General features: G+C 41.4%; 1 protein-coding gene across 1 annotated transcript in view; it reads right to left on the reverse strand.

The window, feature by feature from the left end:
* LOC145415212 (adenosine deaminase 2-like) overlaps nt 1-27,391 on the reverse strand; it is a 193,559-nt gene that overhangs the window by 72,865 nt on the left and 93,303 nt on the right. Inside the window, exon 7 of the mRNA XM_080284565.1 lies at nt 18,661-18,818. Coding sequence (XP_080140691.1) covers nt 18,661-18,818 — 158 coding nt within the window. The remainder of the gene's footprint in view (nt 1-18,660; nt 18,819-27,391) is intronic.

A 27,391-nucleotide genomic window follows, 5' to 3' on the forward strand; every position in this document is an offset into this window, starting at 1 on the left:
ATACCTTTTATGGCATATGTGTCACACTAATCTTTTGCTCTCACGCACCCATCCCTGCTTCGCCTTCAGGGACAATGTTCCCCAGTGCTTTGGGGCTTGTACTGAATGGTTTGTAAAAAGCATAAATTAAAAAAAAAATAAAAACTTATTGAACTGGAATAATATTTTCGGTATTTCACATCACTATATGTCGAGAAAAAAAAAATCTGGTAGATTGTAGTAGTTTGAATGAATCTGAGCTTCATTTTCTTTTCGGAAATCACTCGTTTTGGAGATAGGAACAAAAACAAAAAATGAAGGAAAACAAAAAATGAAGGAAAGAAAACACCCAAATCACACTAAAACCAGAAAATCACATTTCTTACCTAACCTAACCCAATCTAACCTAACCTAACCCTGCCTCACCTTAAATGTTATCGTCAGAGGATTCAATATCCCCAACGGCCGTCGACTTCCACACTCAGTCCCGCCGAAAACCTATATCTGAGACAAGTGTCTGCCACGTCCAAACTTCGCCATTGCACAGCTGCTCTCGTTGATCTCCACTATATCTTCCCTGGTCCATCGATTGTCTCTTGGTTATAAAAACAAAAATCAGTCACTTCATTGACGTTTGATCTCCAGTTAACACTGGTTTCAGAACTCATGGCCAGGTTCTGTATTATTACCTCCGCCAAGGAGATTGTTTTCACCCCTGTCCGTTTATTTGTTGGTTGGTTGGTTGGTTGGTTTGTGAGCAAGATTATATAAAAACCACTAGACGGATTTCCACGAAACTTGGTAGAAGAATGGGCCTTGGCCCAGAATAAACTTCATTAAATTTTGGTGCTTATCCGGATAAAGGTGCGGATCCAGGATTTTTTTTTTTTTTTTTCACTTTCTTCAACATTGTGAGATAGGAAGTTTTCGACATTTTCGTAATTTTTTTCAGTGAATATTGCATGGATCTTGAAAAAAAATCAGGCATATTGAGGATGTTGGTATCTACGAATGTGTACAGTCTGGTGTGGATCCATATAAAGCTCCGGATCTAGTGGATTTAAATATGCTTTTATAGGGGGGTTGTCTTTTTCCAGCTGTCGTACAGTAACAAATACTGTAGGACTTGACTGAATTCAAAGGATCTGCATGTTGGGCATTGGCAGAGGTATGCGCTCTACTAAGTGCCATTCTAGTTATATCGTGGTTCCAAACTTTTATAAACCAGTGGCTAATGAAAAGCAGTTCCTTCCACGGTTCAAAATGGCACTTTTCAAGATAAGTTCCCATATAATCCGACACTAAAACCTCATGTCTTTCACTTCTTAGATTTGGCATAAATGATTTTCTTGATACAGTACCACAGTTGCTGGTCCTGTATAAAGTGTAGTTCACTTCCACACTTATTACACCTCGGGAAAGAAGGCAGAACACCGTCATGGCGTAGTTCACAGTTCTTTGTTATTCTTTAAAAAACGAGCAGTAGCCTTGTATTCCGTCAAGATTGCCTACACCCACTACAAGAGGAAGCCATCCTGCAACTGAATGAAGGAAGGAATATTTGAAATTTGACGATGTGCAAACGGTGTCAGGGGTTTCATTGGCCCGCCTTTTGGCCAGTTTTAATCCAATTGGCCGCGAGGTCCAAGGATGCACAGTAGTGACGTGATGTCATGCCCGGATGCGGCTCGTGGCAGGGGGAAAAAGCTCCACGTAAGTAAGAAATTGAATAGAGCCAAGGTAATTTGATATAGGGTTTTCACGTTAAATATACATTTTTGAAAACAAGTTTATAGTGGAACAGATTCAAATTCACGTGGTCTAAAATGTGGTTGTGTCAGATTTCCTAGATCGATTAAGTGAACTACAGAAAATTGACCATAAATTCTTTTATTTGCTTCTGTAGTGGAAGCCAACCGAACTGCTGCCCATGGCGGCTCTGATGGTTGCCTAAACAGTGATGTTTGGCTGGATACTGCTTTGTCAATAATATTCTGACTAACGTTACATTTCCGGCAACCAGTGCGACGAAATACCGAATCGGCATCGAATCGGAACTTCTAAAAGGAAACTTATATTTTTTTATCACCATATAAGTTCATACACACCCAGTTATCAGATATTCGGTCGAAAAATTGTGCTTAGTGGAACTGTTAATATAAAATAAGGATTCAGAACGAAAACGTGCATAGGTTAGCGGGTATTTCCCCTTTCAATTGCCAACAAGCCTTGACAGACTTTTATTTTGCATCAGTATTGATTTACAGTGCAAATAAATGTAATTGCATGTCCAAAGTATGTCATGGCGAGTTGTCGAATGAAAGGTGAAGCACCTCTGCTAACTTTTGCAAGATTTTGCTTTGAATTCTGAATTTTTATTAAGTTAAATTAAACCCATATATATATATATATATATATATATATATATATATATATATATATATATATATATATATATATATATATATATATATATAATTTTTTTTTTTTTTTGCCGGATTCAGATAACTGGGTGTTTATGAATCTATATGGTGATAAGAATTATAATATTTTCCAATTAACAGTGCTGATTTGGTAAATATGATAGATATTTCGTCCCACCCTTCGGCAACAGTAATGAATTCTGCGAGTCTGAATTACAATTTCATCAGAGTACTGACGAAATGTCTCCCATTTTTCGCAAAGAACTAGCTTTCATGCTGACACCCTGCCTAAGTAAACGTTTTGCTTTTGCCAACTTGTTTCCTTATGGCAGGAACTTTCCTCTCATTTAGCTTGTTCCGAAGACGGGAAATCAATAAGTAACCTCTAACTACCATCCTCTTGTTCTAATTTCTTGCACTTGGTTTCCGAAACCTTTCAGTTTGTTTTCTATATAATATTCTGAAGCATCTTTCAAGTAACTTTCATTCTAACCATCAGTAATGCTCCTCTTGTGATCTCACTTTGCTCTTTAGATCATCCACCTATCAAGACTTACCTGCCGGTAAAACCTTTGTCACTGCACTTATCAAAAAAAAAAAAAAGCACAGATCCATAATTTCCTGATTGTCATTTACCGTCGCTGTCCTTTCATATTTATGATTTTCCGACTGCCCCTTTTCTTTATGCTCCTGTACCTAGTTTTATTTTCTGACAGCCCTCTCTCTTCTCTCTCTCTCTCTCTGTTTGTGTTTGCAAGCCTGCCATAATCGTAGGATTGCCATACGTCCGGATTTTCCCGGACATGTCCTGCATTTAGGTGTCAAAATCTTCGTCCGGGAGGAATGTAAAAAAAAATCTCCAAAGTTCCGGAATTTCAGCTTCCATCATTTTTCCTCGAATAATTTAATATACCATTAAACTCTGTAATGACGAGAGAGAGAGAGAGAGAGAGAGAGACCTTTATTGTTCTCGACAGCTGGAAAGTGTTGCCAACGCTAGCAGCATGCTAAAATGTCTTGCCTTTTCCTCTTGTTCAGCCACGATTTTTTTTGCTTAGTGCTGTTAGAGCGATAAAGTATATGGTAACTGTACACAATTATTGGCTTAGTTTTCATATTTACACTGTAGCATTTGTTATACTTTTGATCTTATCCTGCATCTAAGGCCCTTTTTCAGTCATAAACTAGCTAATTCTGTACTTTTCCTATTGTCCATTATATTATTGTAAAAAGGTTAAAGATTATGGCACAGTACAGTAGTACTGGTGTATATATATATATATATATATATATATATATATATATATATATATATATATATATATATATATATATATATATATACAAGGTTTTGTTACGCCAAAGACCGAAAGTGTGTGATGGGGGGGGAGGTGAGGGGGGGGTGATGAAGAGCAGGGGTTTCAGCGGAGGCGTCCTGTATTTTGACTTCAGAAATTCTCGTTTACTTTTTGTTTGTTACAAAAGCTGTTGTTGGTCGTCACTCTTCTAAAGATATCACTGGTGAATTTCTCAATGTTCAGTCTTTTCACAATTTCTTCCAACCATCCAAGATTATCTTAGTTACCCTCCTAGCTCTATTCACATCTTCATTTAGGACTCCTTCATTTACTGTATTTTCCAACCCATGCATACACAGCGTATGTCACAGTGGTGAGTACCATGCAATTAATGTGTCTTAACCCACGAGTCCTCTACTTAGAATTCAGTTTTCGTATATGCATATCATTTAACGTATTAAATGGTTTCTTTGATGACAAGAAGCTGCTTGTCGTTCAGTGGAGTCACCTACATCAAGCAGTCGTCCCCAACCTACTGAATAAAACGTAATTACCTCCATTTTTCAACAACAAAAATCTGCCAGAACAAGAGTTCTCAACCTGGAGTTCACGAACCACCAGGGGTATTTAGATGGCTGACGTAAATGTATTTGAAGAGAGAGAGAGAGAGACAGAGCGGCGGTTATGGATGCGCATATCAGGTTGGTTTCCACGCAAAGTTCCCTGAATGAGGAAGGGGGTCTCATTGCATTCAACTAGGCGCAACTGATGCATGCATTTATTGACCGTCTCCAGATATTTTTGTTTATCTAATTGTATGTTGTGTTTTAGGTAATTTGTGATATGGTGCTAGTTGTCATTTTAGAATGTAGTAATGATTGTACTTTCTTAGTGATGTATAGCACTTTGGAAACATGACTTTATGAATGACCAACTGTGTGGCTACTCAGTACTCACTCAGCTGCATATCCTTGATTTTATTGGTGTTGACGGAGGTATGCACTTCCCAATTGCTTTCAGCTTTACGTTTATTAGTTTGACACCGGTGGTAATATAACTCTCGGAAGTTGTTTCGATTATTTGATCATATTGTTGAGAAGCGGGATTTGCTAGTTAGGCTGTCTGGAGGGTTGTCAGTACTTCTCGTATTTGAATGTTTCATGTCAGAGTTGCCAGTTAGCCTGCTGTTCTGAGGGAAGTTATATTGTAAAGCTGTACATTAGTTTCTGTGCTCTTTTTCTCTGTAAAGCTTTATTTATGTGACTGCTTGTCCATCCATCCATCCATTGCCAGCCGCCATGTATCCCAAACGGGGTGGTCAAAGGCTTAGAGTTAATTGTTTTACAAGGAGGGGCACTAATCCTCCACCAACCCCACTTGACACGTAGGGATGCCAACAGCATCTCAAATTATGTAATTTTATTTATGCTCAATAGTGTAGCATTGTGTAATGTAAGAAAACCACACCGAAAGGCTGACCATAAGAACAACTAACTCGTTCGTTCGTTCGTAGATTTCCTGCACCTATAGTGCAGGCCTAGCCATAAACGAACTCACTGGGCATTGTCCTTTCTATTGAATTACTGCAGTTGAAGCCTGTGGCAGTGTGGGACGGAGACGTAACAGTATGACTGACTGATGCTGTTTTTATGGTTTGATCTTTTGTCGCAATGACTACCTGAAAGTTTCTACTGTAGATGAAAACTTCAAGTTGTTTGTACTTCAGTGCGATCTTACAACGGTGGTCATAACGTAACTTCCTATGATTTTTACACTGACTTTTTGACATTTTGAGTGCCGGAAGCTGTTTCTGCTGCATGATCTTACGACAGTGATAATTAGATGAGTGCCTGATGGTGTTTTTATTGTGTAACCTTAATGACGATGGCGATTTATAACTGTGTGTCAGTATTAATATCTTTATGTATGACATTGCTTATATAAGTATTTTTATCACAATTCCAGATATATACTGTTATGGCCCTGTCACCGACGAAACGTAAGTATGATGAAAGCTACATTGTGTGGATTCACTACTACCGTCAAAACATGATGTGAAGTTCCACAGTGTGTTATATACCTCAAAGGTTTATCACTAGACTGCATGAAACCAGCTTTCTCATGCGACATTTGAATAGTTGTCATCCGAATCTGAAAAGTAAGAATGTTGCCTTCTTCATGCAAAAGGAAGAGGGACTGATGCGAGCACGCCATGATCTTTCGGGACAGTTCGGTCAATAAAATGAATCTGGGTTACGTGCATGTACTTGATATAACTGAGAATTGGACATGGAAAAAATAAAATAAAACATTGCAGAGAAGTTAATTGTCCCATGATGTAAAGGCATAGTCTGCTGTGTTTGTTGGATGTGATGCATAGCAGGTCACATACCTCTCTAAAATTATTTCAGTGACGAATATTAGATATGTCTGAAGATATCAAACAATAAGTGACTGCTGACTTAAAAAGGGCATCTTTAAACAGTTTGCAGTCCTTTTGATGAGTCGACTGAGATGGCTGCTTCTGCCAGCTCTGGTGTTTGTACATCAGTGGTGGAGATTTCGTGAAGGATTTCTTTTTCTATCATGCTTTGCAGTCAACTACAAGAGATGAAGTTATTTTCTATGGTCTCAAATTTTTTAGAGACTGAAAAACTTTCTTGGTATATTTGTGCGTGCACAACTGACGGAGCACCAGCAATGTTTGGCTGTTGATCAGAGTTTCGAAAAGGAGTGTATATGACAAATTCATAAACTAGGCATTTTCACTGTATGCTTTATAAGTATGCTCAGACATTAGAACTATCTCCCACCGGAGTTAAGATTAGTACTTGATGATGTGCCTATGGTAAATTGCATGGAGTGTCCTAAGTACACGACTCCTTCATCTTCTGCGAAAGAGTTTGGAGCAGATGAGGACGTGTTACTCTTACACACCGAGGTTCGCTGGTTGTCACGGGTGAATGTGGTATCAAAAGCAGTCAAGAAGGAGTAGCTTTCCGAGTTTTTCGGACGTGACAAGACAAAGTCGCTTGAGTTCACCAAGAAATTATCAGACAACCAGTTGTTTCAGAAGCTGAACTATTTGAGAGACAAATACTTATGTTTAAACTCGTTAAACCTATCCTTCCAAGGCCGTTTTACCACAGTGAATGATTCCATGAACAAAGGACAACCAAAACATTCACCTACGTATGTATATCGCCCGCCATCACTATAAAACTAGATCAGTATCCTTTGCTAAAATAAAATGGTTGCAGTTTAAATATGAGGCCTTATTAGGATGGGTGTTCTTCAAGTACAAACTAAGTTTCAGCGTAATATCTGTTCCTCATGTATGCCAAACAAATATGTGTTTGTAGCATGGAGGCATTAAATAAGAGACTGAGGTCTTCCGGCAATCGGAGGCAGATCATAGCAGCGTTGCCTAAACCTAATCAGTGAAAATCACATTATCCTGGCATACTGCCCCAATGCTTTAGATACAATATGCCCACTTGATTTTGAGATATTTTGGTCACACACACACACACACACACACACACACACACACACACACACACACACACACACACACACACACACAGGCGATTATATAACTGCCTTGCTAGGAGGGTGATAGCTAAGATTATTCATCTTGAAGCTAGCACTGTGAGAAGGGAAGGCCAAAGACGAAAATCTTAGCATGTCTGAACACCATAGTGAGGAATTTCATAAAAACAAAGGCAGTGAAAAAAATTTGTACACCTTCTTCAACTCTTCTTTCCTTTGAGGATGGAATCGCCGTCTTAGTCCCCGAACTGAGCGAGCCAGAATCAAAAATTATCAGAAACCCATTCACTGTGCATGCGCACCTTTTCCCAGATAACATGCAAGAATAATTCGTAGAACTGGTACCCGACTTTGTTGCAAATAAGAGTATGGATCTGAAACTTCTAACCAAGTCCTGGTCTAAAATGAGTGAGTTTGACCCTGCTTATACTAATGTTGCTTTGAGGCCTTTCATGATGTTCTCTAGTATGTTCCTGTGCGAGCAAGATTTCCAGTGCTGTTGAACACAAAAACTAATCACAAAGCACAGTTTAGTGTAGAGCTTGACCATCGAGTATGCCTGTCTAATACTCTTACTCGAATTCAGAATCTTGTTTGCTCAAAAAAGGTAGTTTCCACGATGAATTTTAATGGTGGTTGTCACATTAAACACATGATGTTCATGCCTACTTGTCAGATGAAGTAATTATAATTTCGTTAGTCTTGCAATAGATGGTATAGTACCATCCTACTCAGAATTAATGCTAATGTTTATTTTCACCACAAAGTAACTACAGTTTCACTCACATATAGTATCAGTGTACACTAACTATGATGTTCATGCGTAATTGCTTGATAACCCCTAAAGTCCTGATCACATCAATTGATGTGATTTGAGTATTATGCCAAAATGCTTAATCACATCAAGTGAGCAGGACCTATTAAAAACTGCAGAGCATTTCCTCCGTCCCGATTATGATATACATGGCTTCAGGCCAATAAGATCTCACTCCTGGGTGGCGTGAGGGAGGGATCGGACCATTATGGGCGGTGTGGGGGCACCTCCCCTCTGGGCCGCCTCCATGCCACCCTCTACCCCACTCCCTCACTCCCTCCTTGTCCCCCATCATCCTCCCACCCCTCCACACACCTGCATCCCTCCTCCCACAACCACCTGTGTCCCTTCCAACCCACTCTCATCCCTCCTCCCACCCTGCTAGCTTTGTGTTCCCCCTGAACCCCACCCCATCCCTCCCTCCTTGTCCTCCCACCCACTACAGACCCCCGAGCGGTATCAGGCTGCCAAGATGTTACAGAACACACTGAAGTGCTTTCTTTTCATGCAAAAAGTTGGTTGTATTTCCAACCCCCATACCAATAGGCCTACTCCCCACAGCCTACTTTATCTCCCCACAGCCTAGTAATCTCCCCACACCTACATGCACCTGTTTTCATGACTGGTGTGACAAAACACTTTGAAATGACCTGTTTCAATAAGAAAAATATGTAGTTGTCAAAATTGTCACGTTTTAGAGTGTTTTCGAGGGGTAACTATTATAAACTATTTTTAACTTTGACACGCAATTGTGCGGTAACCATCTGGCCTACAGGGGTGCAGATTGCGTTGTCAGGTGTGTAAATTCTTCCTCTTTAGCCAGAACACAGTCAATTTGCCCTTGGTGAAAGTCGCCAAAACTCCAGAATTGCGGTTGTGGGAGGTACCCTGCCTGAGATAATTGCAGTCTTTAGGCTATACTCGTATTATCGTTCTATATTCAGTGTCAGATTAATGGGGGTACGAGTCAATGGTTTGATAGCGCAGGGGGGGCTTGATGGGAAAAAGGTTAAGAACTCCTATGCTAAAAGAAATTTTCCTTCGTTTTTAACAGTACACAAATGTTGTTCATAACATTACCTTATTTTTGGAGTTTTTATCTCGGAGAGTAGACTATAGCACCAGTCTAGCAGTGTGGTACTCCCAAGGTGGATGGTAAGCTGATGACAGGGAGAGCTGGACCTCCCATTTCATCAGCCCTCAGGACCAGCTCCTGACCATCCCTCTTTGCTGAACTTTTTCAGTGTTTCAATAACACACAGAGCAGCCCAACATGTTCTCTGATACAACTTCCTCTGACTGTCAGTACCAAACTGCATGCACATTACACACTTCTCTTCCTATTCAAAATTTTACAAAAAAAAAAAAAAGAATGGCATCTACTAACCAAGCCTCGGAGTCCCCCTCCCCCCCCACCATTCGCCCCTCTCCTGGTGACAACCCAATGAAATGCCTGGAACCACTGTTTGATTTACTTCTTCATTTCTAAAACATTTGCAGCCTTTCCTCTAAATTTCTCTCTGTTGAGCACCATCTGTCCTCTAAACCTCACCTTCTTCTCCTAACTGAGACCCAGCTATCTGAGGCGACTGATAGCAGACCCTTCACTGTATCCTCCTACTTTCTCTATATACATTTCAAAGCCAAAGTGGCTGTTGTGTATACGTGTGCAATAACATATCTTGCTCTCGTGTTCTAGAACTTGAATCTTCTGAATTCCCTACTCTCTACAGTAGCTTCGGCTTTCCTGTCATTCTCTGACTAAATGTATCTTTGCTGTTTACTAGTTCCCTAATTCTACTGACTATGACCATCTTACTTCTAAGATGGAAGACATCCTATCCACTTCTCCTTTTTCTGAAATCTCCATTCAAATTTCAGTGTTCACCATCACCTTAGGCTCTCCTCTCTTTTCACTGATCCACCTGGTGAACAAGCCTACATCTTTACTATCCTTAATGGCCTATAACTGTTTGCACAGCCCCTACTCGTATCCCTGACCACCTTGGAGAGTTCTGACATACTTGACCTCTTCCCTGCAATTGATCCTTCTGCTTATGCTGTTAATCTTTCCCCACCGTTGGGTTCCACCAATCACGACCTAAGCACCTTAACCTGTCCTATCACTCCAGTAAGGCCTGTGGACCCTCAAAAGAAGTGTTCCTTGTGGCACTTTAGGGCTGCTGATTTGACGGCCCTCAGGCAGTACATATTTGATATTCCCTGGAATGATTATTGTTTCCATGCTCCCATGGCCGTGAACCAGCTGAGTGTGCCTTGCACATTACAGAAGTTTTTCTCTCAGCCATGGAGGCATGCATTCCTTTCTCATATCCTTTGACAAATGAAAAAAAAAATGTTTGCTCACGCTTATTCTAATGCTGTCCACAACAGGGAGAAGATTTACAAAAGGTACCCGAGTCAGTCAACTCCTGAATCTCATCTCTTTTATGTCTCAGCCCAGAATCGTGCTAAGTCTGTTCTTCGCTCTGCTAAAAATAATTTCATTCATACTAAATGCTGTAAGGTCTCCAACTCTAATTATTCCCACTCCTTTTGGCATCTTGACAAAAACCTTTCTAACAACTTTACCTCATCATCCTTCCCTCCTCTTCTCCACTCTTATGGCTCTGTAGCTATGTCTTCTACTGATAAAGCAGAACTCTTCACTCAGACTTTCTTATCCAATTCCATCATAGACAATTTCGGTGCTGTTCCTCCATCCCTCCCCCCTTCCCCCTTGACTTCCTCATGGCTGACATTGAAATTTCTTCAGTTGACGTATTTTCTGCCCTCACTGGCTTCAGTACTAACAAGGCATATGGGCCTGATGGGGTCCCTCCTGTTGTCCTCAAGAACTGTGCTTCTGTGCTAACACCCTGCCTAGGTAAACTCTTTCGCCTTTGTCTATGAACTTGCACCTTTCCTTCTTGCGGAAAGTTTGCTCTCATTCAGCCTGTGCCAAAGAAGGGTGACTATTCCCATCCCTCAATCTATCGCCCAACTACTTTAACATTGTGTGTTTCAAAAGTGTTCGAGTCTATTCTTAACCCCATATAGGCATACCCAGGTGAAATTCACTCAGTGATATTACAAAACTATTTTTCACCTGGTTCCTTTACTTCCAGAACACTCCCTCTCTCAGTAGCTGCAGTGTGTGTGTTGAGACTCGGTGATAGGTTGGTGGGTGACACTCTACGGCCACCTTGGTCTTCATATATTGTTTACAGTGGTCGGATGGTTTTCACCCGGCTATGCCTACAGTGTTAGTAGGGGTCGGGTGATATTTACAAGGCTATGGCTATTGTGTTTGTGGTGTTTGGGTGATCTTCACCTGGCTATGCCTATTGTTTTCAGTAATAAGCTGTAGATGAAGGTAAGAAAATATATAAATCCCATTGGATCCCAGGGGTGCTGGGAGAGGCATGGCACTGGGTAGGTACTAAGCGTACCGCCCTCCGCCTATCGGCTCATAGTCACAAAGCTCATAGGTCCCTACCCGGGGGTTCCTTACTTTAAACAGACCTGAAAAATCCCAGTTCTCTCCAATATTCCGGACACCGGGTTCCATTAGGATATATATATATATATATATATATATATATATAAAATTACTTATAAAATAGAATGTAATTTGGAAAAGGATTTATTTACATATATTACGTATTAGCACATGACTCACTTTTTGTGGATTACTACCGGGCCACCTGAAAATAAAAAAAATTTGACGTAAAATTTATGGTGTATGTTTACCATTCTGGGATGGGATGTTCGAAAGCTCGTAAGGGAAGCTAAGATCATCGTAGTGGATATGATAACCATAGCGTGCTCGTAAACCGCTAAGGTGTATGTTCAAATTTTACGATCCTCCATCCGCCATATTTGCTCATAACACTACGATTTCTGGCAAGCACCTTTAAGCTGATCGTAGGGTTGCATAGTGGATGTTTCTCTAATAAACAAACCATATCAAGTGATGCTGAGTTTGTTTATTTACCCTTTTCTGTGAACGAAGATGGAGTTACAAGTGGTTTCACAGGTAGAACTGGCAGTACGAAAAGCGAGGAGACGTGAGAGGAACTACAACGACAGAATGGATCCATTTGCTTAAAGTGACGAACATTTGTTGAGATATTTTAGGTTTCCCAGACCAGATCTTCTTCATTGGTGTGCAAGAGTTGAACCTCTAGTTGGACCAGCGACAAGAAGATCCTGTGGTGGGCCATGTCATTTGCAGGGGTTAATGACATTCAGATTTTATGCAAGTGGCTTATTTCAGAGTGTGTTGGCAGACACATTCGGCTTAACACAGTGATGTGTGAGCAGAATAATTAACGGAGTAACACGTGTTATACAGGATATCTCTTAGGGAAGTTAAGATGCCAAGCGGTAAGCAAAGAAGGGGAATTTTTCGTTTCTACTGCTTACACCTGTAAATATGCAGACCGATGTAATGTTCATTAAAACATGGTTTAACTCTGTGGGAGTTGCAGTGATACAGTCTGAAGCCCATTGTTTAATCAAGTAAAAGGGTCTCAGTTTGGATCTCGATATTTTCAAAATTATCACTTTTGTTGCTTGAGTGATGTAATGGCGTGCTTGGAGGAGTGTATTTGTTTACATTTTGAAAGTGCATTATGACTGGCTTACAATCTTTCAAGGTTTATGAAATATCTCTTCTGATTGACCCAGCAACAGTCAGCTGGGCTGCATTATGAACAACAGGAACGGAACGAAATGGGTTTTACGATCGCATCATTGTGAGCTACGAGAGTTGTTGCGAGCCTTAGAAGATACACCTCGGAGGTTGTAGTAGCTCACGATCAAAGATGGCCGCTACGAGCACGTTACGATGATCATAGTGGCGTCTCGCAAAGATCGTTTGAACATCCCAGTCTTGGTTTTCAGATACCAGAGGAACTAGAGGAACTAGCAGCCTGGGTTTGGGAAGTTTTGAAGATGCAGGCAAATATTCATAATAAAAAAGAAAAACTAAAGGATCTTTCCTCTCACAACCTTCATTCTGATCATTGATATGGGTTCCATCAGGGACGCTGCGCTGGTAATCTTCTCACCTACCCTTCAGACTCCTGGTCATCCTCCTTTCGGGACTTTGGCAAAAGCTTTGCCATTGCACTTGACATTTCAAAGGCTTTCGATCGAGTCTGGCATAAATCTTTAATTTCCAAACTGCCCTCTTAGGGTTTCTGTCCTTCTATCTGTGCCTTCGTCTCTAGATTCCTTTATGGGCGTTCTATAGTTGTTGTTGTTGTAGACTCCCACCATTCTTCTCCTAGAGCGATCAAGAACGGTGTTCCTCAGGGCTCTGTCCTACCACCAACTCTCTTCCTTTTATTCATTAATGACCTTCTAGGCTGTACATCTAACCCTATCCACTCGTATGCTGATGACTCCACCCCTCACCTCTCCATTCACTTCCCACAGCGTCCATTTCAGCAGTTACTTCAACAAACATGGGATGCGGCTTTCCTTTCACTTCTTATTGCTTTTCTTTCCTTTACAGGTGGCTTTACATTGAGTGACAAGCCAAATGGTTTCCTGTAAGCCAAGAAACCATTTACAACGCTGGGTGGTAACCATATAACCAAACCATACGTGCTCCCTACGTGTGAAGAAGTGGGTTGGTGGAGGGTTAGTGCCCCTCCCCTTAAAACAAATAACTCAAAGTCAAATGGCCACCCCTTAAGGGATTATGGTGTCTGGCAATAGATAGATAGATAGATAGACTTCAACAAACATGGGATGCGGCTATGGCACACCTAATGTCTGACTTGGCTCATATCTCTGATTGGGTTAAAAGTTATATTGTTGTGTTTAATACATCTAAAACTCAGTCCTTTTATATATCAACCCGACAAAATCTTCCACAGGACTACCCTCTAATTATTAACAATATCCGGCTCAATCCTGCATCATCATTAAACATATTTGGGGTTTCATTCTTTCAGGATTTATTTGGGAGAGAACATAATTATTACCTCTGTTTTAAAATCTGCTTCCAAGAGATTGGATGTGATAAGCCGCCTTCTTCCTTCTTTATCCCTGCGCAATAGGAGTGTTCGCGCGCCTGGAGAAATGCCAGAGGTCACCAATATTTAAATTTTTCAGATGGAAAAAAAATCACACGTCTGGCAATAATTTAATATCCTTTTTCATGCAATTACTTACTGTAAAAATACATAAATATTCTATTTCTTCTCTTTAAAACACTATTGTGTCAATGCAGCATGAACAAAAGTAATTATAAAAAAATATTCCACAGCGGTTCCAGTTTGGTTTATGCATGCATAGGATAAAATATGTATATCTGTATCCAATAACAGAAATTAGTTATAATTTATACTAACAAATTACAGTCCCTGTAAGAATAAAACCTAATTAATATCATGAAAGCATGTCGATATTTATATGCTGCCTCCGGTAAAACAAGTTTTCCGAGGAAACTGAAACAGCCGTCTTTCTTCAGTGGCTGATCTACTCCATCACCATGCTTGCTTCATACGTCTGGCAGCGCTAGGCTTCGGTACGCCCTAACATTGAAGGGTCTAATAAATATTAAACTATGGAGAGACCATATGTGCCATTTTTTTTACAAGTCATATTATATACAAATATCAATAATTTTTACTTCTTACAGTCCAAAAAAAAGTCTTTTTGGTAAATATTGCACTAATCCTCTTAGGAAAGAATATACAAATATATTATTTTATCGGCGATATTTTGGGTGAAATAGCATAAGTAAGAGTGATTTACATTTTTTAAAGCTATTTGCTTAACCATTATCGTAATTATCGATCAGAAAATAACACTGAAATTTAACTAAGAGTCCCTTAGCCCGCAGAAACAACAACGAGACATAGTTTCTGGCGGTGTCTGGCAGATTTTCCTAATCGCGCGAACGCTCCCATTGTTGACTTTTATACACCGGTTTTATTCACCCCTGTGTAGAGTACAACTCTCAAGTATGGGGAGGCTCCCCACATACAGCTCCTCTCAGCAAGGTGGAGTCAAAGGCTTTTCGTCTCATTAACTCACCTCTTCTTACTCTCTTCCTTCGACCTCTGTCTCTTTGTCGCACTGCTGCATCTTTTTGTCGCTGCTTCAATGGTCATTGCTCCTCCAAACTGTCTGTTTGCATTCCTTTACCAGTATGGCGAGTGCATAGCACTTGTCGAGGAACAAACTCTCATTCCTTTTCTCTCCAGCTATCCAATGCTAGAGTTAACTGTTACTCCCAGTCCATCATGTATGCAACAGGTCAACTCTGGAACTGTCTCCCTCTGTCTGTATATCCTACTGTGTATGATCTCCAGTCTTTCAAAAGCAGTGTGTCCAGTAATCTCGAAATTGACGAATCTTTAATTTGGCTGTCTGTTATTTTGTTAGTGTTTTTTTTTTTTTCTTGGAGGGAACAATTTGCAGGCTCATGGCTTTTTGTTCTTTCTTCCTTGTATAAAAAAATAAAAAATTGTGAAAGATCACTTTTCTTTCTTTTATAAATCTGTTTCATAGATATTTAATATGCTTAAACGATTCCATATATATATATATATATATATATATTTCTTATCTTGCACATTTGTTAACTTTCTACAATTGCTTTGCCTCTTTGTGGAATGCACCATTTACGTGTGGGGAGATCTCCACCACATACATCTCAAAACGCTTTTGCAGGGTGATCATATGGTTTTCTTCTCATTACCGCCATTGCACTTGCTTACTCCTTTCAGCCTCCTTTTTTTTCTTTTTTCATCTAGTAATTTACATTCACACAGCACACCACTCCTTGGGCCACCTTGCACCCAGTGTGTTATCCTGCACGTCTTTCCCCATGGGCTACCCAGCATTTATGAAGCCATCCTGTACAATATCCCATGACAACAACCCTATACCAACTGTGTCATTGCATAATTGCATCCATCATATTTATCATCCTCAGGATGCACAGACCATACAGAGAACGGGCAACAAGGAACCTAAGTTTTTTGGTAGGAGCAATATCCTATGTCCTGGAACAGAACTGATGCTTTCTGCATAGCAGTGCTGCATAGTATGAATTAACTGCTATTGCAAAGGGATAACAAGCATCCTCAGGGTAATAAGACCTTAGTTCCTAAAAGAGGAACTTTCACCAGCGATGTAGTTCTTTATGACTTACTTCTAGATGAGGGTCGTTACATTATATATCTCTCTATCTTGTGGTTCCAAAATAGGACAGGTGTATATTTCTCATTAGGTACAGTGGACCTTCGTTGTTGCAGTTTCCCTTCTCCAAACATCATCCCTCTTAAGAGGACTAGGTGGTGAGTGAAGGACGTCTGCATAAATGGACAACAGTCTGCAGTGTTACATAAGTGCCACTGCATGAACGCCTCTCTCTCCAGCACTGTAGTTGGTCCCTAATATATCTATACTGGTAAATCTACTGTGCCTCTGTATATGTGTGTGTGGGGGTGCAGGGGTGGACTGTCGAGTCATCTACATACATCTTACACAGACTACACTGGGTCAGGCTGTGGATGTGTAGGTGGGTGAGGGGTTGTGGGATAATAGGTTCATGGGAAACAGGTATATGGGATGAATAGGGTCCTTTGCGGAAATAGGCCTATGTGAGAGAACAGGTCCATAGGGAGTATATTCCTGGGGAAAATGGGCCTTAGGGAGAACATAGGTCCATTGGGTAAAAAGAGGTCTACGGTGGAAGTAGGTCCATGGAAGGAAATACGTCCAGGTGGGGATCCCATATGAGAAATAGGACCGTGAGGGTAAACGGGACTATGAGGGATAACAGTTCATCCATCCATCCATTATCCAATCCCACACTGCCCCATGAGGAGCGTAGGAGCCCGGGGTTAGGCAGTTGGTCCCGACATTTAAGATGAGAGTGACCAGCCTCATTCATCCCTGAGTGGCATTACATGAGCAATCAAACTCAACCATTCCATGGATATAAACCTTCACAGGCTCAATCCTATTGGAGCGCAATAATTACCCAATAAACCATCGGCGCCAAAATTTGGTTATATGGTTACCACCCAGGTTAGTAAATGGTTTCCTGGTGTACAGGAAACCATTTGGCTTGTCACTCAGTGTAGTGTCACCGACTGGCAGAAGGAAGAGGAAAGAATGAAGGAAAGAAAGACAGAAGAGGGAGTGTAAAGTCCCCCGTAGGCAGGACAAGGAAAGAATGAAGAAATGAAAAACAGGAGAGGATGGAAGGAAAGGATGGAGGAGAGGAAAAAGCAGACAGCCGAGAGCAGCGCTACATCGAGTGAGCGGATGGTAAGCGCCCCCAACTACCACAAGGGATAACAGTTCCAAGAAAAAAATAGGCCCTTGTCAAAAATAGGACCAAGGGGGAAAGGGGGATTATTGGAAAAATTGGTTAGTGGGGGCAAATAGCCCCATCGGTGATATTGTTCCATGTGGAAAAATGGGTTCATAAAGAAAACAGTTTCTTGAGCGTAACCAGGTTCATGGGGGAAAGTAATTCATGGAGAAACACGTCAACAAAGGAAGAAAGTACCTGGGGGGAGAATAGATGGGTGAATGACTGACACCTATGAGATGTGCCAAGAAACGGATTTATGTGGTAGTAATTTAGAAAGGTAAGATAAGCTTACATATTTACCTGCCTTAGTCACGTTTTCATACAGGGTACTATCCAGGCTGTACAATCTATTGCTGCATCCTTGTTATGCGATGGTCAAGCAAAATAACAGAGTTTAATTATAGTGATGTTGAGAATAATAAAAAATTAATATCATCATAATGATAATATTCATCATTGTCATTATTATCATAACTTGTATCAAATCCATCTCCATCCTTATAATCGTAATCGTTATTTAAATTTAAATTTCAGTGAGGCGAAGCAGATCAAGATATAAACAAAGGAAATCATAAATTTAGTATTTTTCAATAAACTGCTTTTTATATTTCTCCTTAATAGTATGAAAGTTTGGATTTTCCAAATTTTCTATTGCTATAAATATGTGCCATTTCTGATTACTGGGTTCTGTTCGAGCATTTATCAACAGCGATCCTAATATTTAGTAAGTTTTATAAACAATGTTTTTGGAAATTCTTTATTGATTAACTTACCTAAGACCAGCAGTATTCAACTTCCAAAGCGGATGAAAAGAAAACACAATAATCCACAAAAGCATTTGCTTGGTGCTTCCACCTCTCAAGTGATCTGGTAAAAATAGGTAGCATACCACATCACTGATAGAAAAAAGGGTTGAAAGTGCTCTCATACTTTGGAGTCCAGCTTCATATTTCTGGAGACTCAGACGTATAACGGATATATTCAGTTTCTATGGTACCCGAGCACGGATTGTGTCCATAGGTCACCAACATGGCATATGTGCTAATATTTCTTTACACAGTGGTTAGGAAATTTAACGGACGAGGTAAGTAAATACATGTGGTGGGAGAGCTGTGAAAATGAAGGAACTGTAAAACAAGGACAAAGAAAGCGTATGACAATTTAACAACTGGGTCTGTACGTAAATGAGTAAATAGAAGAAGGTTTGACAAACAAAAAACAGGGTGGGGGGAAAAGCTGTACCTGGTTTGATATGGGGCATACTTCCAGCGGGATATTCTTCTTCTTAGCGAATGCCTTGGCTACTGGATGCTTGACGATGGCATACCCATGACCCAGTCTTGAGGTGTTGAGCAGTAGTGCATCAATCACATTTTCGTCCGGGTCCAGTCCCATCCAGGCTGTCAACATAAACGGGGAGAGAAGGTGAGTACCTCCTTTATCTCGATTCAAAACTGTCAGAATCCAATCGAGATTATGTGAATGTATTTGGAATCAATGTCTTTCGAATCCCGTTTGCTTTGTTCTTTGACACTGTCTGATCCAAAAAATACTTGCAAAACCGATGTCATTTAAGTCTGTATTTAACTTCATTTGCCATTATATCCATAAACAAATAAATAAATAAATAAATATATATATATAAATATATATATATATATATATATATATATATATATATATATATATATATATTATGCTAGAAAGAAGGAACCAAAGGCCATGTTGTTCCTTCCAAGAGAAAAACAAAATACAAGAGAGAGCCAAATTCAAGATCCGATCATTTCGAGATGCCTGGACACACTGCGTTTGAAAGACTGGAGATCATAGGAAGCAGGAAATACAGACAGAGGGAGACAGTTCCAGAGGTGACCTGTTGCATAAATGAAGGACTGGGACAAACGGTTAACTCTTGCATTAGAGAGCTGGACAGAAAAGGGATGAGAGTTTGCTGCTAGACGGGTGCTACACGCCCGTCGTAGAGGTAGAGGAATGCATCCAGACAGTTCAGAGGAGCAGCGCCCATTGAAGTAGCAATAGAAAAGAGATAAAGATGCAACAGTGCAACGAAGAGACAGAGGTTGAAAGGAGTCAGTAAGAGGAGGAGAGTTAATGAAACGAAAAGCCTTTGACTCCACTCTATTGAGAAGAGCTATATGTGGGGAGCCTCCCCACACATGAGAGTTGTACTCCACACAGGGGCGGATAAAACCCCTGTATAGAGTCAACAATTATGCAGGGGTAAAGAAGGAACGGAGTCGGCTTAGCACACCTAATCTCTTGCAAGCAGATTTTATAAGAGTAAATGAAACCCCAAGCATGCTCAAGGATGATGCAGGATTGAGTTGAATATTATTAAACATTAGTGGGTATACCTGTGGAAGATTTTGTCGGGTTGATAGGTGTAAAAACTGAGTCTTTGATGCATTAAAAACAACAAGATTATTTTTACCCCAGTCAGAGGTACTGCCAAGTCAAACATTAGGTGTCCCATAACCTCATCCCTTGTTTGTTGAAGTATCTGCTGGGATGGACGTTGTGGGAACCGAATGGAGAGGTGAAGGGTGGAGTCATCAGCATAGGAGTGGATAGGGTTAGATGTACAGCTCAGAAGATCATTGATGAACAAAAGGAAGAGAGTTGGTGATAGGACAGAGCCCTGAGGAACACCACTGTCGAAAGATCTAGGAGAAGAACGATGGCCGACTACAACAGCGGCTATAGAACGACAAGAAAGGAAGCTAGAGATGAAGGCACAGATAGAAGGATAGAAACCGTAAGAAGGCAATCTGTAAATTAATGATTTATGCCAGACTCGCTCGAAGGCCTTAGAGATGTCAAGTGCAATGGCAAAGCTTTCGCCAAGTCCCGAAAGGAGGATGACCAGGAGTCTGAAAGGTAGGTGAAAAGATCGCCAGTGAAGCGTCCCTGACGGAACCCATACTATCAGAAAGAAGGTTGTGACAGGAAAGATGCTTTAAAATTTTTCTATTAAGAATTGACTTGAAAACTTTTGAGATACAGGATGTTAAAACAATTGGACGATAGTTAGAGGGCTGGGAATGGTCACCCTTCTTTGGGACTGGCTGAATGAGGGCAAACTTCCAGAAAGAAGGAAAGGTACAAGTTGATAGACAAAGGCGAGAGAGCTTGCCTAGGCATAGTGTAAGCACAGAAGCACAGTTCTTGAGAACAACATGAGGGACTCCATCAGGCACATATGCCTTATTAGTTTTGAGGCCAGCAATGGTAGGAAATACATCAGCTGAAGAAAGTTTAATGTCAGCCAAGAGGAAGTCAGAGGGAGAAAATGATGGAGGAACAGCACCGGAATCGTCTAAGGTGGAATTGGAGGAGAAAGTGTAAGCGAAGAGATCTGCTTTATCAGTAGAAGAAATAGCTACAGAGACATCAGAGTAGAAAAGAAGAGGGACGGATGATGAGGTACAGTTGTTAGAAAGGTTTTGGCAAGGTGCCAGAAGGAGCGGGAAGCATTCGTGTTGGAGAGTTGAGAGCATTTAGTACGGATGAAATTATTTTTAGCATAGCTAAGAACAGACTTAGCACGATTCCAGGCAGAAACGTATAAAAGATGTGATTCAGGGGTGGGTTGGCTCTGGTACCTTTTATAGATCCTCTCCTTGTTGCGGACAGCATTAGAACAAGCATGATTAAACTAAGGCTTTCTTGCATTAGTCAGAGGATATGAGGAAGGAATGTATGCTTCCATGCCTGAGAGAATAACCTCCATAATGTGCAAGGCACACTCAGATGGCTCTCGGCAATGGAAGGAAAAATCATTCCAGGGAAAATCAAAGAAGTACTGCCTGAGGGCCTCCCAAGCAGCAGCTTCAAAGTGCCACAGACGGCGTTTCTTTGGAGGGTCCACTGGCCGTACCGGAGTGATAGGACAGGATAAGGTGATAAGGTTGTGATCGGAGGAGCCCAACGGAGAGAAAAGATTAACAGTGTAAGCAGAAGGATTAGTAGTAAGGAAGAGGTCAAGTATGTTGGAGCTCTCTACAAGGCGGTCAGAGATACAGGTAGGGTGCTGTACAAGCTGCTCTAGGTCATTAAAGATAGAAAAGGTGTAGGTTTGTTCACCAGGTGGATCAGTGAAAAGAGAGAAGAGCCAAAGGTGGTGATGAACATTGAAATCTCCTATCTATCTATCTATCTATATACCTAGGCTGCTTCCCCCAAGGAAAGGGAGGTAGCCAAGACAGGACGACACACTCCCCATTTGCTCATCTATTCAAACACATTAATTCGCATCTTAGTCCCAAAGGGGAGAACGGACAGATCTTCACCGCACCACACCACACAAGGGTCAACTGCGCAATGCAATCAGTGACATCTGCAGCAGGGCCCGACAGCAGAGCTGGTTTACCCCTACCACATCGTAACAGGCCCATCCCCTTACCCGCACCTGACCTGACTAGCTGATCAGACCAAATGTGGGAGAATATCCCCTTAGGGCTGCGTCATCACTTATTCATTCACAATTTCTCTCCATTTATTTCTGTCATGCACAGCCACTCTTCCTTGCTCAACAGACATCCCTCTTGGATCCAACGCTCTCTTCACACTGTCCATCCATCCTATTCGTGGTCTTCCTCTCAGCCTTACACCTCTCACATCAGATCTAGTTATTTTTTTCACAAATCGCTCATTATCCATTCTCTCCATATGCCCAAACCATCGCAACACCCTCTGCTCAACTCTACCAGCCATCTCCCGAACAACTCCAGTTCTCCTTAGCACATCATTTCGCACTCGATCCATACGCGTCACTCCAAACATACTCCTCAGACACCTCATCTCCATTACATTCAAACTTTTCCTCTCTGCTACACGCATATTCCATTTCAGCCCCATATAACGCAGTCGGTACCACAACACTCTCATACAGCCTTCTCTTTACATCCATTCTAAGTGAACGACATCTAAAAACTTTTTTCATTCCTCCCAGCACCTTTCCTACTTCATTTATTCTAAACTTCACTTCTGCATCTATTCTTCCATCCGCAGCAACATGTGATCCTAGATATTTAAAACACTCTACCTCCTCAAGCAACTCACCATTCAAAACTATATTCATCCCCCTACCATCTACCAACTTCTTACACTTCATCACTTTACTCTTATTCTCATTTACTTTCAATTTCCTCCTTTCACACACCCTTCCAAACTCCTCTACCAACTAGAATGGAGATTTCAGAGAAAGGAGAAATGGATAGAATGTGTTCCATCATAGAAGTAAGATAGTCAAAGAATTTTTGATAGTCAGTAGAATTAGGAGATAAGTAAACAGCACAGATATACTTAGTCAGAGAATGACAGGAAAGCCGAAGCCAGAGTGTAGAGAACTCAGAAGAATCGAGTTCAGGAACACGAGAACAAGATAGGTCCTTGCGTACATATACACAACATCCAGCTTTGGCTTTGAAATGAGTATAGAGAAAGTAGGAGGATACAGAGAAGGGTTTGCTGTCAGTTGCCTCAGACAGGTGAGTCTCAGTTAGAAAAAGAAGGTAAGGTTTAGAGAAGGAGAGGTAGTGCTCAACAGAGCGAAAGTTAGAGGAAAGGCCGCGAATGTTGCAGAAATGAAGAAGAAGCTCGAGTCGTCACCGGGAGATGGGAGGAAGATGGGGGCATTTATGGTCCCCCCCCCCCCGGGGACTCCGAGGCCACGTGTAGTGCTGCCATGATTTTTTAATTTTGGGAAAGGAAGTGTAGTGTGTACTGTGCATGTAGTTTGGTGTTGATAGAGAAATTTGTATTGGAGAGCATGCTGGCCTACTCTCTGTGTTACTGAGACACTGAAAAAGTTCAGCAAATGGGGATGGTCGGGACCTAGTCCCGAGGGCTGATGAAAAGGGAGCTCCATTTCTCCCTGTCATCAGCTTTCCATCCACCTTGGGAGTACCGCCCAGCTCGACTGGTGCTACAGTCTACTCCTCACAATATAATATATATATATATATATATATATATATATATATATATATATATATATATAAAACATCTTCCTTTGGTTTCAATAATAAAAGACCTGCTACTAGTTATATAAAAGAGGTCAACATGAATTTTCCACGCAAAGGGTTGTATCGATGTAAATTAAAGTCTACATAGCTAATTAATTAGTAACCATGGTATTAAACACACACACACACACACACACACACACACACACACACACACACACACACACCTCCCAATTCCCGGCAACAACTCAGAAAATGAGCCATTGGAACACAATATTCTTGTTTAATATCTCATTTACTACACTTCACATACACCTGTTGGATATAATTTATCTATCAATTATAAGGTTAAAAACTGAGACAATGCCTGCCATTAAAAAGGATCCAGATCCGGATCCGTGGATATCGGATCCGGATCCGGACCAACCCCCAAATTTAATCAATTGCTTCGTGGTCCTTGACTCATCTTTGCACAGAACTTCATAGAAATTCACTGAATACTTTTGGAGATAATGTTCGGGATACTCCGGATCCGGATCCACCCCAAAATTTAAGCATTTTTTCCTTGCTCCATGTCCCACCCTCCTCAAAATTTCATCAAAATCCGTTAATAACTTTTTGAGTTATCCCGGATCCGGATTCGTGGATATAGGATCCTGACCCTGATCTGGATCTGCCACCAAATTTAATCAATTTTTTCTTCTTCCATGGTCCACCTTTCTACAAAATTTCATCGAAGTTCATTGGGAACTTTTGGAGATATTGTGCGGGATACCCCGCATTCGGATCCGGGTCTGCCCCCAAATTTAATTATTTCTTCATTGGCCGATGGCCCACCCTTCCACAAAATTTCATCAGAATTTGTTCATAACTTTTTGAGTAATCCTGCTAACAGACAGACAGACAAAAAAACAAACAAACGTTGACTAAAACATTATTTCCTTCGCGGAGGTAAAAAAGGGTATAGCCTGTCATAGGCATTATCAAGATGCAGCATTTCAAACAGCTGTTTAGAAGTCATTTCAGTTACTTATCGTTCTCACCCAGCATACCCATTAGCTCTGGAAGGAGGTTGTTTTACCCTGCGTTGGCTTGTCTGTCTATCTGTCTGTCTGTTAGCAGGATTACTCAATAAGTTATGAACGGATTTTGATGATATTTTGTGGATGGGTGGGTCATTGGTCAAGGAAGAAATTATTAAATTTGGGGGTGGATCCGGATCCGGAGTATCCCGCAGAATATCTCCAAAATTTTTCAATTAATTTCGATGAAATTTTGTTGAAAAGTGGACCAAGAAAGAATTGAAGAAATTTGGGGGAGGATCCGGATCCCCTATCCACGAATACGGATCCGAATCCATTTCAATGGCAATGGTACTGGCGGAAGGATTCACTATCTGAGCGCTTTCTGGTTTACTCATGCTTTTATTTTCCAAATACACCTGTCTTTGTGTTGGCTTCCCATGCCTGATCCCACCGTCAAACAATCCAGCATAAAGCATTTCCGCCACTTCGGCACTCTATCAATATTTGGTCGATTTATCGACTGACAAAGTTTATCACACCCTGGGAGGGTGAAAAAAAGTTGCGATGGTTATTTCGTTAGTAGAGCCCGAATGGCAGAGGTAAAAAATTACGACTGCAGACTTATATGGTGGTAAGGTCACTGCCTGTTATTGGAAACGAACGGAGAAGGCTGAGAAAGTATTGCTTATACTGAGCTGCATGAAAATGATAACAGAATTTGGTGAAACTGAGGATTGTATCAGTGAAGGAAGAGGGGAAGAAGAAGGGATGTACACGTACACTCATGATCACTAATCTCTGACCAGAGAGTTAGCCAAAGTCGTGGGCAGGCGTAGGCTGCACAGTCAGACACACTCCACCATCGTTTCAGAAAGGTTTAGTGCTTCAATGAACAATTTTCTAAGCATCACTGAAGCATTTTTGTTTCACATTTTATATTACTCTCTCAAGTAATGTATGCATGGTAAGAAATAGACAAATTTGGTTATAGCTGTTATTTCTAGTCTATGATGAGTGCGTGATGATATTTGAATTTCATACTGTGTTTTATTAATCTGTTTATTATTTCACTGACCTACAGTGTTTCTTGAGGCGAGCTTTTAACCGAGTTGTTGGTAGGTGATAGCAGAGAATTATCCACGATTGCCACAGCAGCCGGCATTCACACGACATATTCTAAGTAAGAATGCTTTATGATACTGAAAAAAATTTACTATTACTACTACTTTGAACTGAATGTTTTTCTCCAGTGATAACAGGCCCCGTTGCCCATAGATATAAATAAGCCTAGATGCCGCATGACACTGGGGACTTTGATGCATGGTCGTGAGGAGCGTAGACGTGTTTTCTGTTGCGGTCTTCTCTAGTTTTCAGGGCTGCCTCACCGGCAATAGCTTTTTTTTTCACCCTTCTGGTGACGTTTAGGACTAGCTAGTACTAATTTTCCTCCCTACCCTTGCTAGAGATATAGTAAGTGTCTATATCTATTTACTAAGATTGCCTTTGCTTACTCGCCCACGGAGGGTCCCCCCCACTGATCACTCTGGGGTGTGAAGTAACACGGTCAGGCCTCCCTGGAGTGGTTTGAGAGGGCAATCTTAGCCATAGGTGTGTTGTCCTGGTTTTTTTGTCCCTTGTTTGTTTTTTCTCTTTCTTCCCACTTCCCCCTTTAGGGGGAAGTGGTTACTATGGCGGACGCCACTGCTGCCTCCCCCCCCCCTTCAGGGGGGGAGGTAGTCCTGACCGACCCCCGACTGTCTCACGGACGGACTACCCCCAGACTGAACGGACCCGGACACGCCCTCTGCTAGACATTGATGTAAAAAATGCGAGTTTTGTTTTGCTGCACGCGGTTGGTTCTACTCCCCTGTCCAGCCTCAATCCCTTCATTATCAAGAAGGTGATTGATGGGTGTGTAGGAGAGCTAGAACAGGTCAAAAAACTTGCTAGCGGAGATCTCCTAGTAAAGACTGCAAACTCGTCCCAGGTTAAGGATTTGATGAAGATCAGCAAATTCCATTGCTATGATGTTGTGCCGACGATCCCTCACTCCATGAATTCCTGCAAGGGAGTCATCACTTGCAGGGACCTCATGGTCATGGAAGAGGACGACATCATACGTGAACTTGCTCATGAAGATGTAATTGAAGCCCGTTTCATCACGAGATTTTCCGAGGGCAGGAGGACGAAAACGGCAACGGTTATATTGACTTTCGGTAAAGTGACTCTTCCAACCCATATCAAAGTGGGGTATGAAATTGTTAACGTAAGGACATACATCCCTAACCCACTTCGTTGTTTACGATGTCAGTTATATGGACACCATGAAAAATCTTGTCGGGCTTCTCAATCAGTCTGTGGCAAGTGCGCAACGCAAGGTCATGATGCTGTCCATTGCACATCAGAGGGTGTCAGCTGCTTTCACTGCAAGGGTGCTCACTTCACTTCCTCTAGGGATTGTCCCAAGTGGAAGGAGGAGAAAGAGGTCTGTGCAGTGAAGGCGACTGAGGGCATCTCTTTCTACGAAGCAAGGAAAAAGGTGAAGGAGTTGCATGCAACTCCCACACCGAATAGGTCCTATGCTTCGGCAGTGATGTCCCGCCCTGTAATGTGCACTGTGGAGACGCAGACTGATCTCGTGCTTGTTAATCAAGTCTCTCACTCTACCTCCACATCCACCTCTAAACCTCCTGTACGATCCAACTCTCTAACTGACCTCCCTAAAGCTTCATCATACTCACAGGCCGCTGCTGCTTCTCAGTCAGTCAAGCCTAAATCGAAGCCTGACAAGACTGTAAAACATAACTTCACCACCCTTTCAATGCCACGTCCTCATGTCCTACCTGCTCCTAGCCCAGCGAGGGAGAGGAAGAATAGCTCTTCCTCGGTGGAATCTGGGAGCCTTGTTATTGCCGATAATATGGAGGTTTCCGTCAGCAAGCTCCGGGAAAGGTCCCCCGG

The sequence above is a fragment of the Coenobita brevimanus genome, chromosome 13, assembly GCF_032717465.1.
Source record: "Coenobita brevimanus isolate Jiangsu-jjx chromosome 13, ASM3271746v2, whole genome shotgun sequence".
Taxonomy (NCBI): domain Eukaryota; kingdom Metazoa; phylum Arthropoda; class Malacostraca; order Decapoda; family Coenobitidae; genus Coenobita; species Coenobita brevimanus.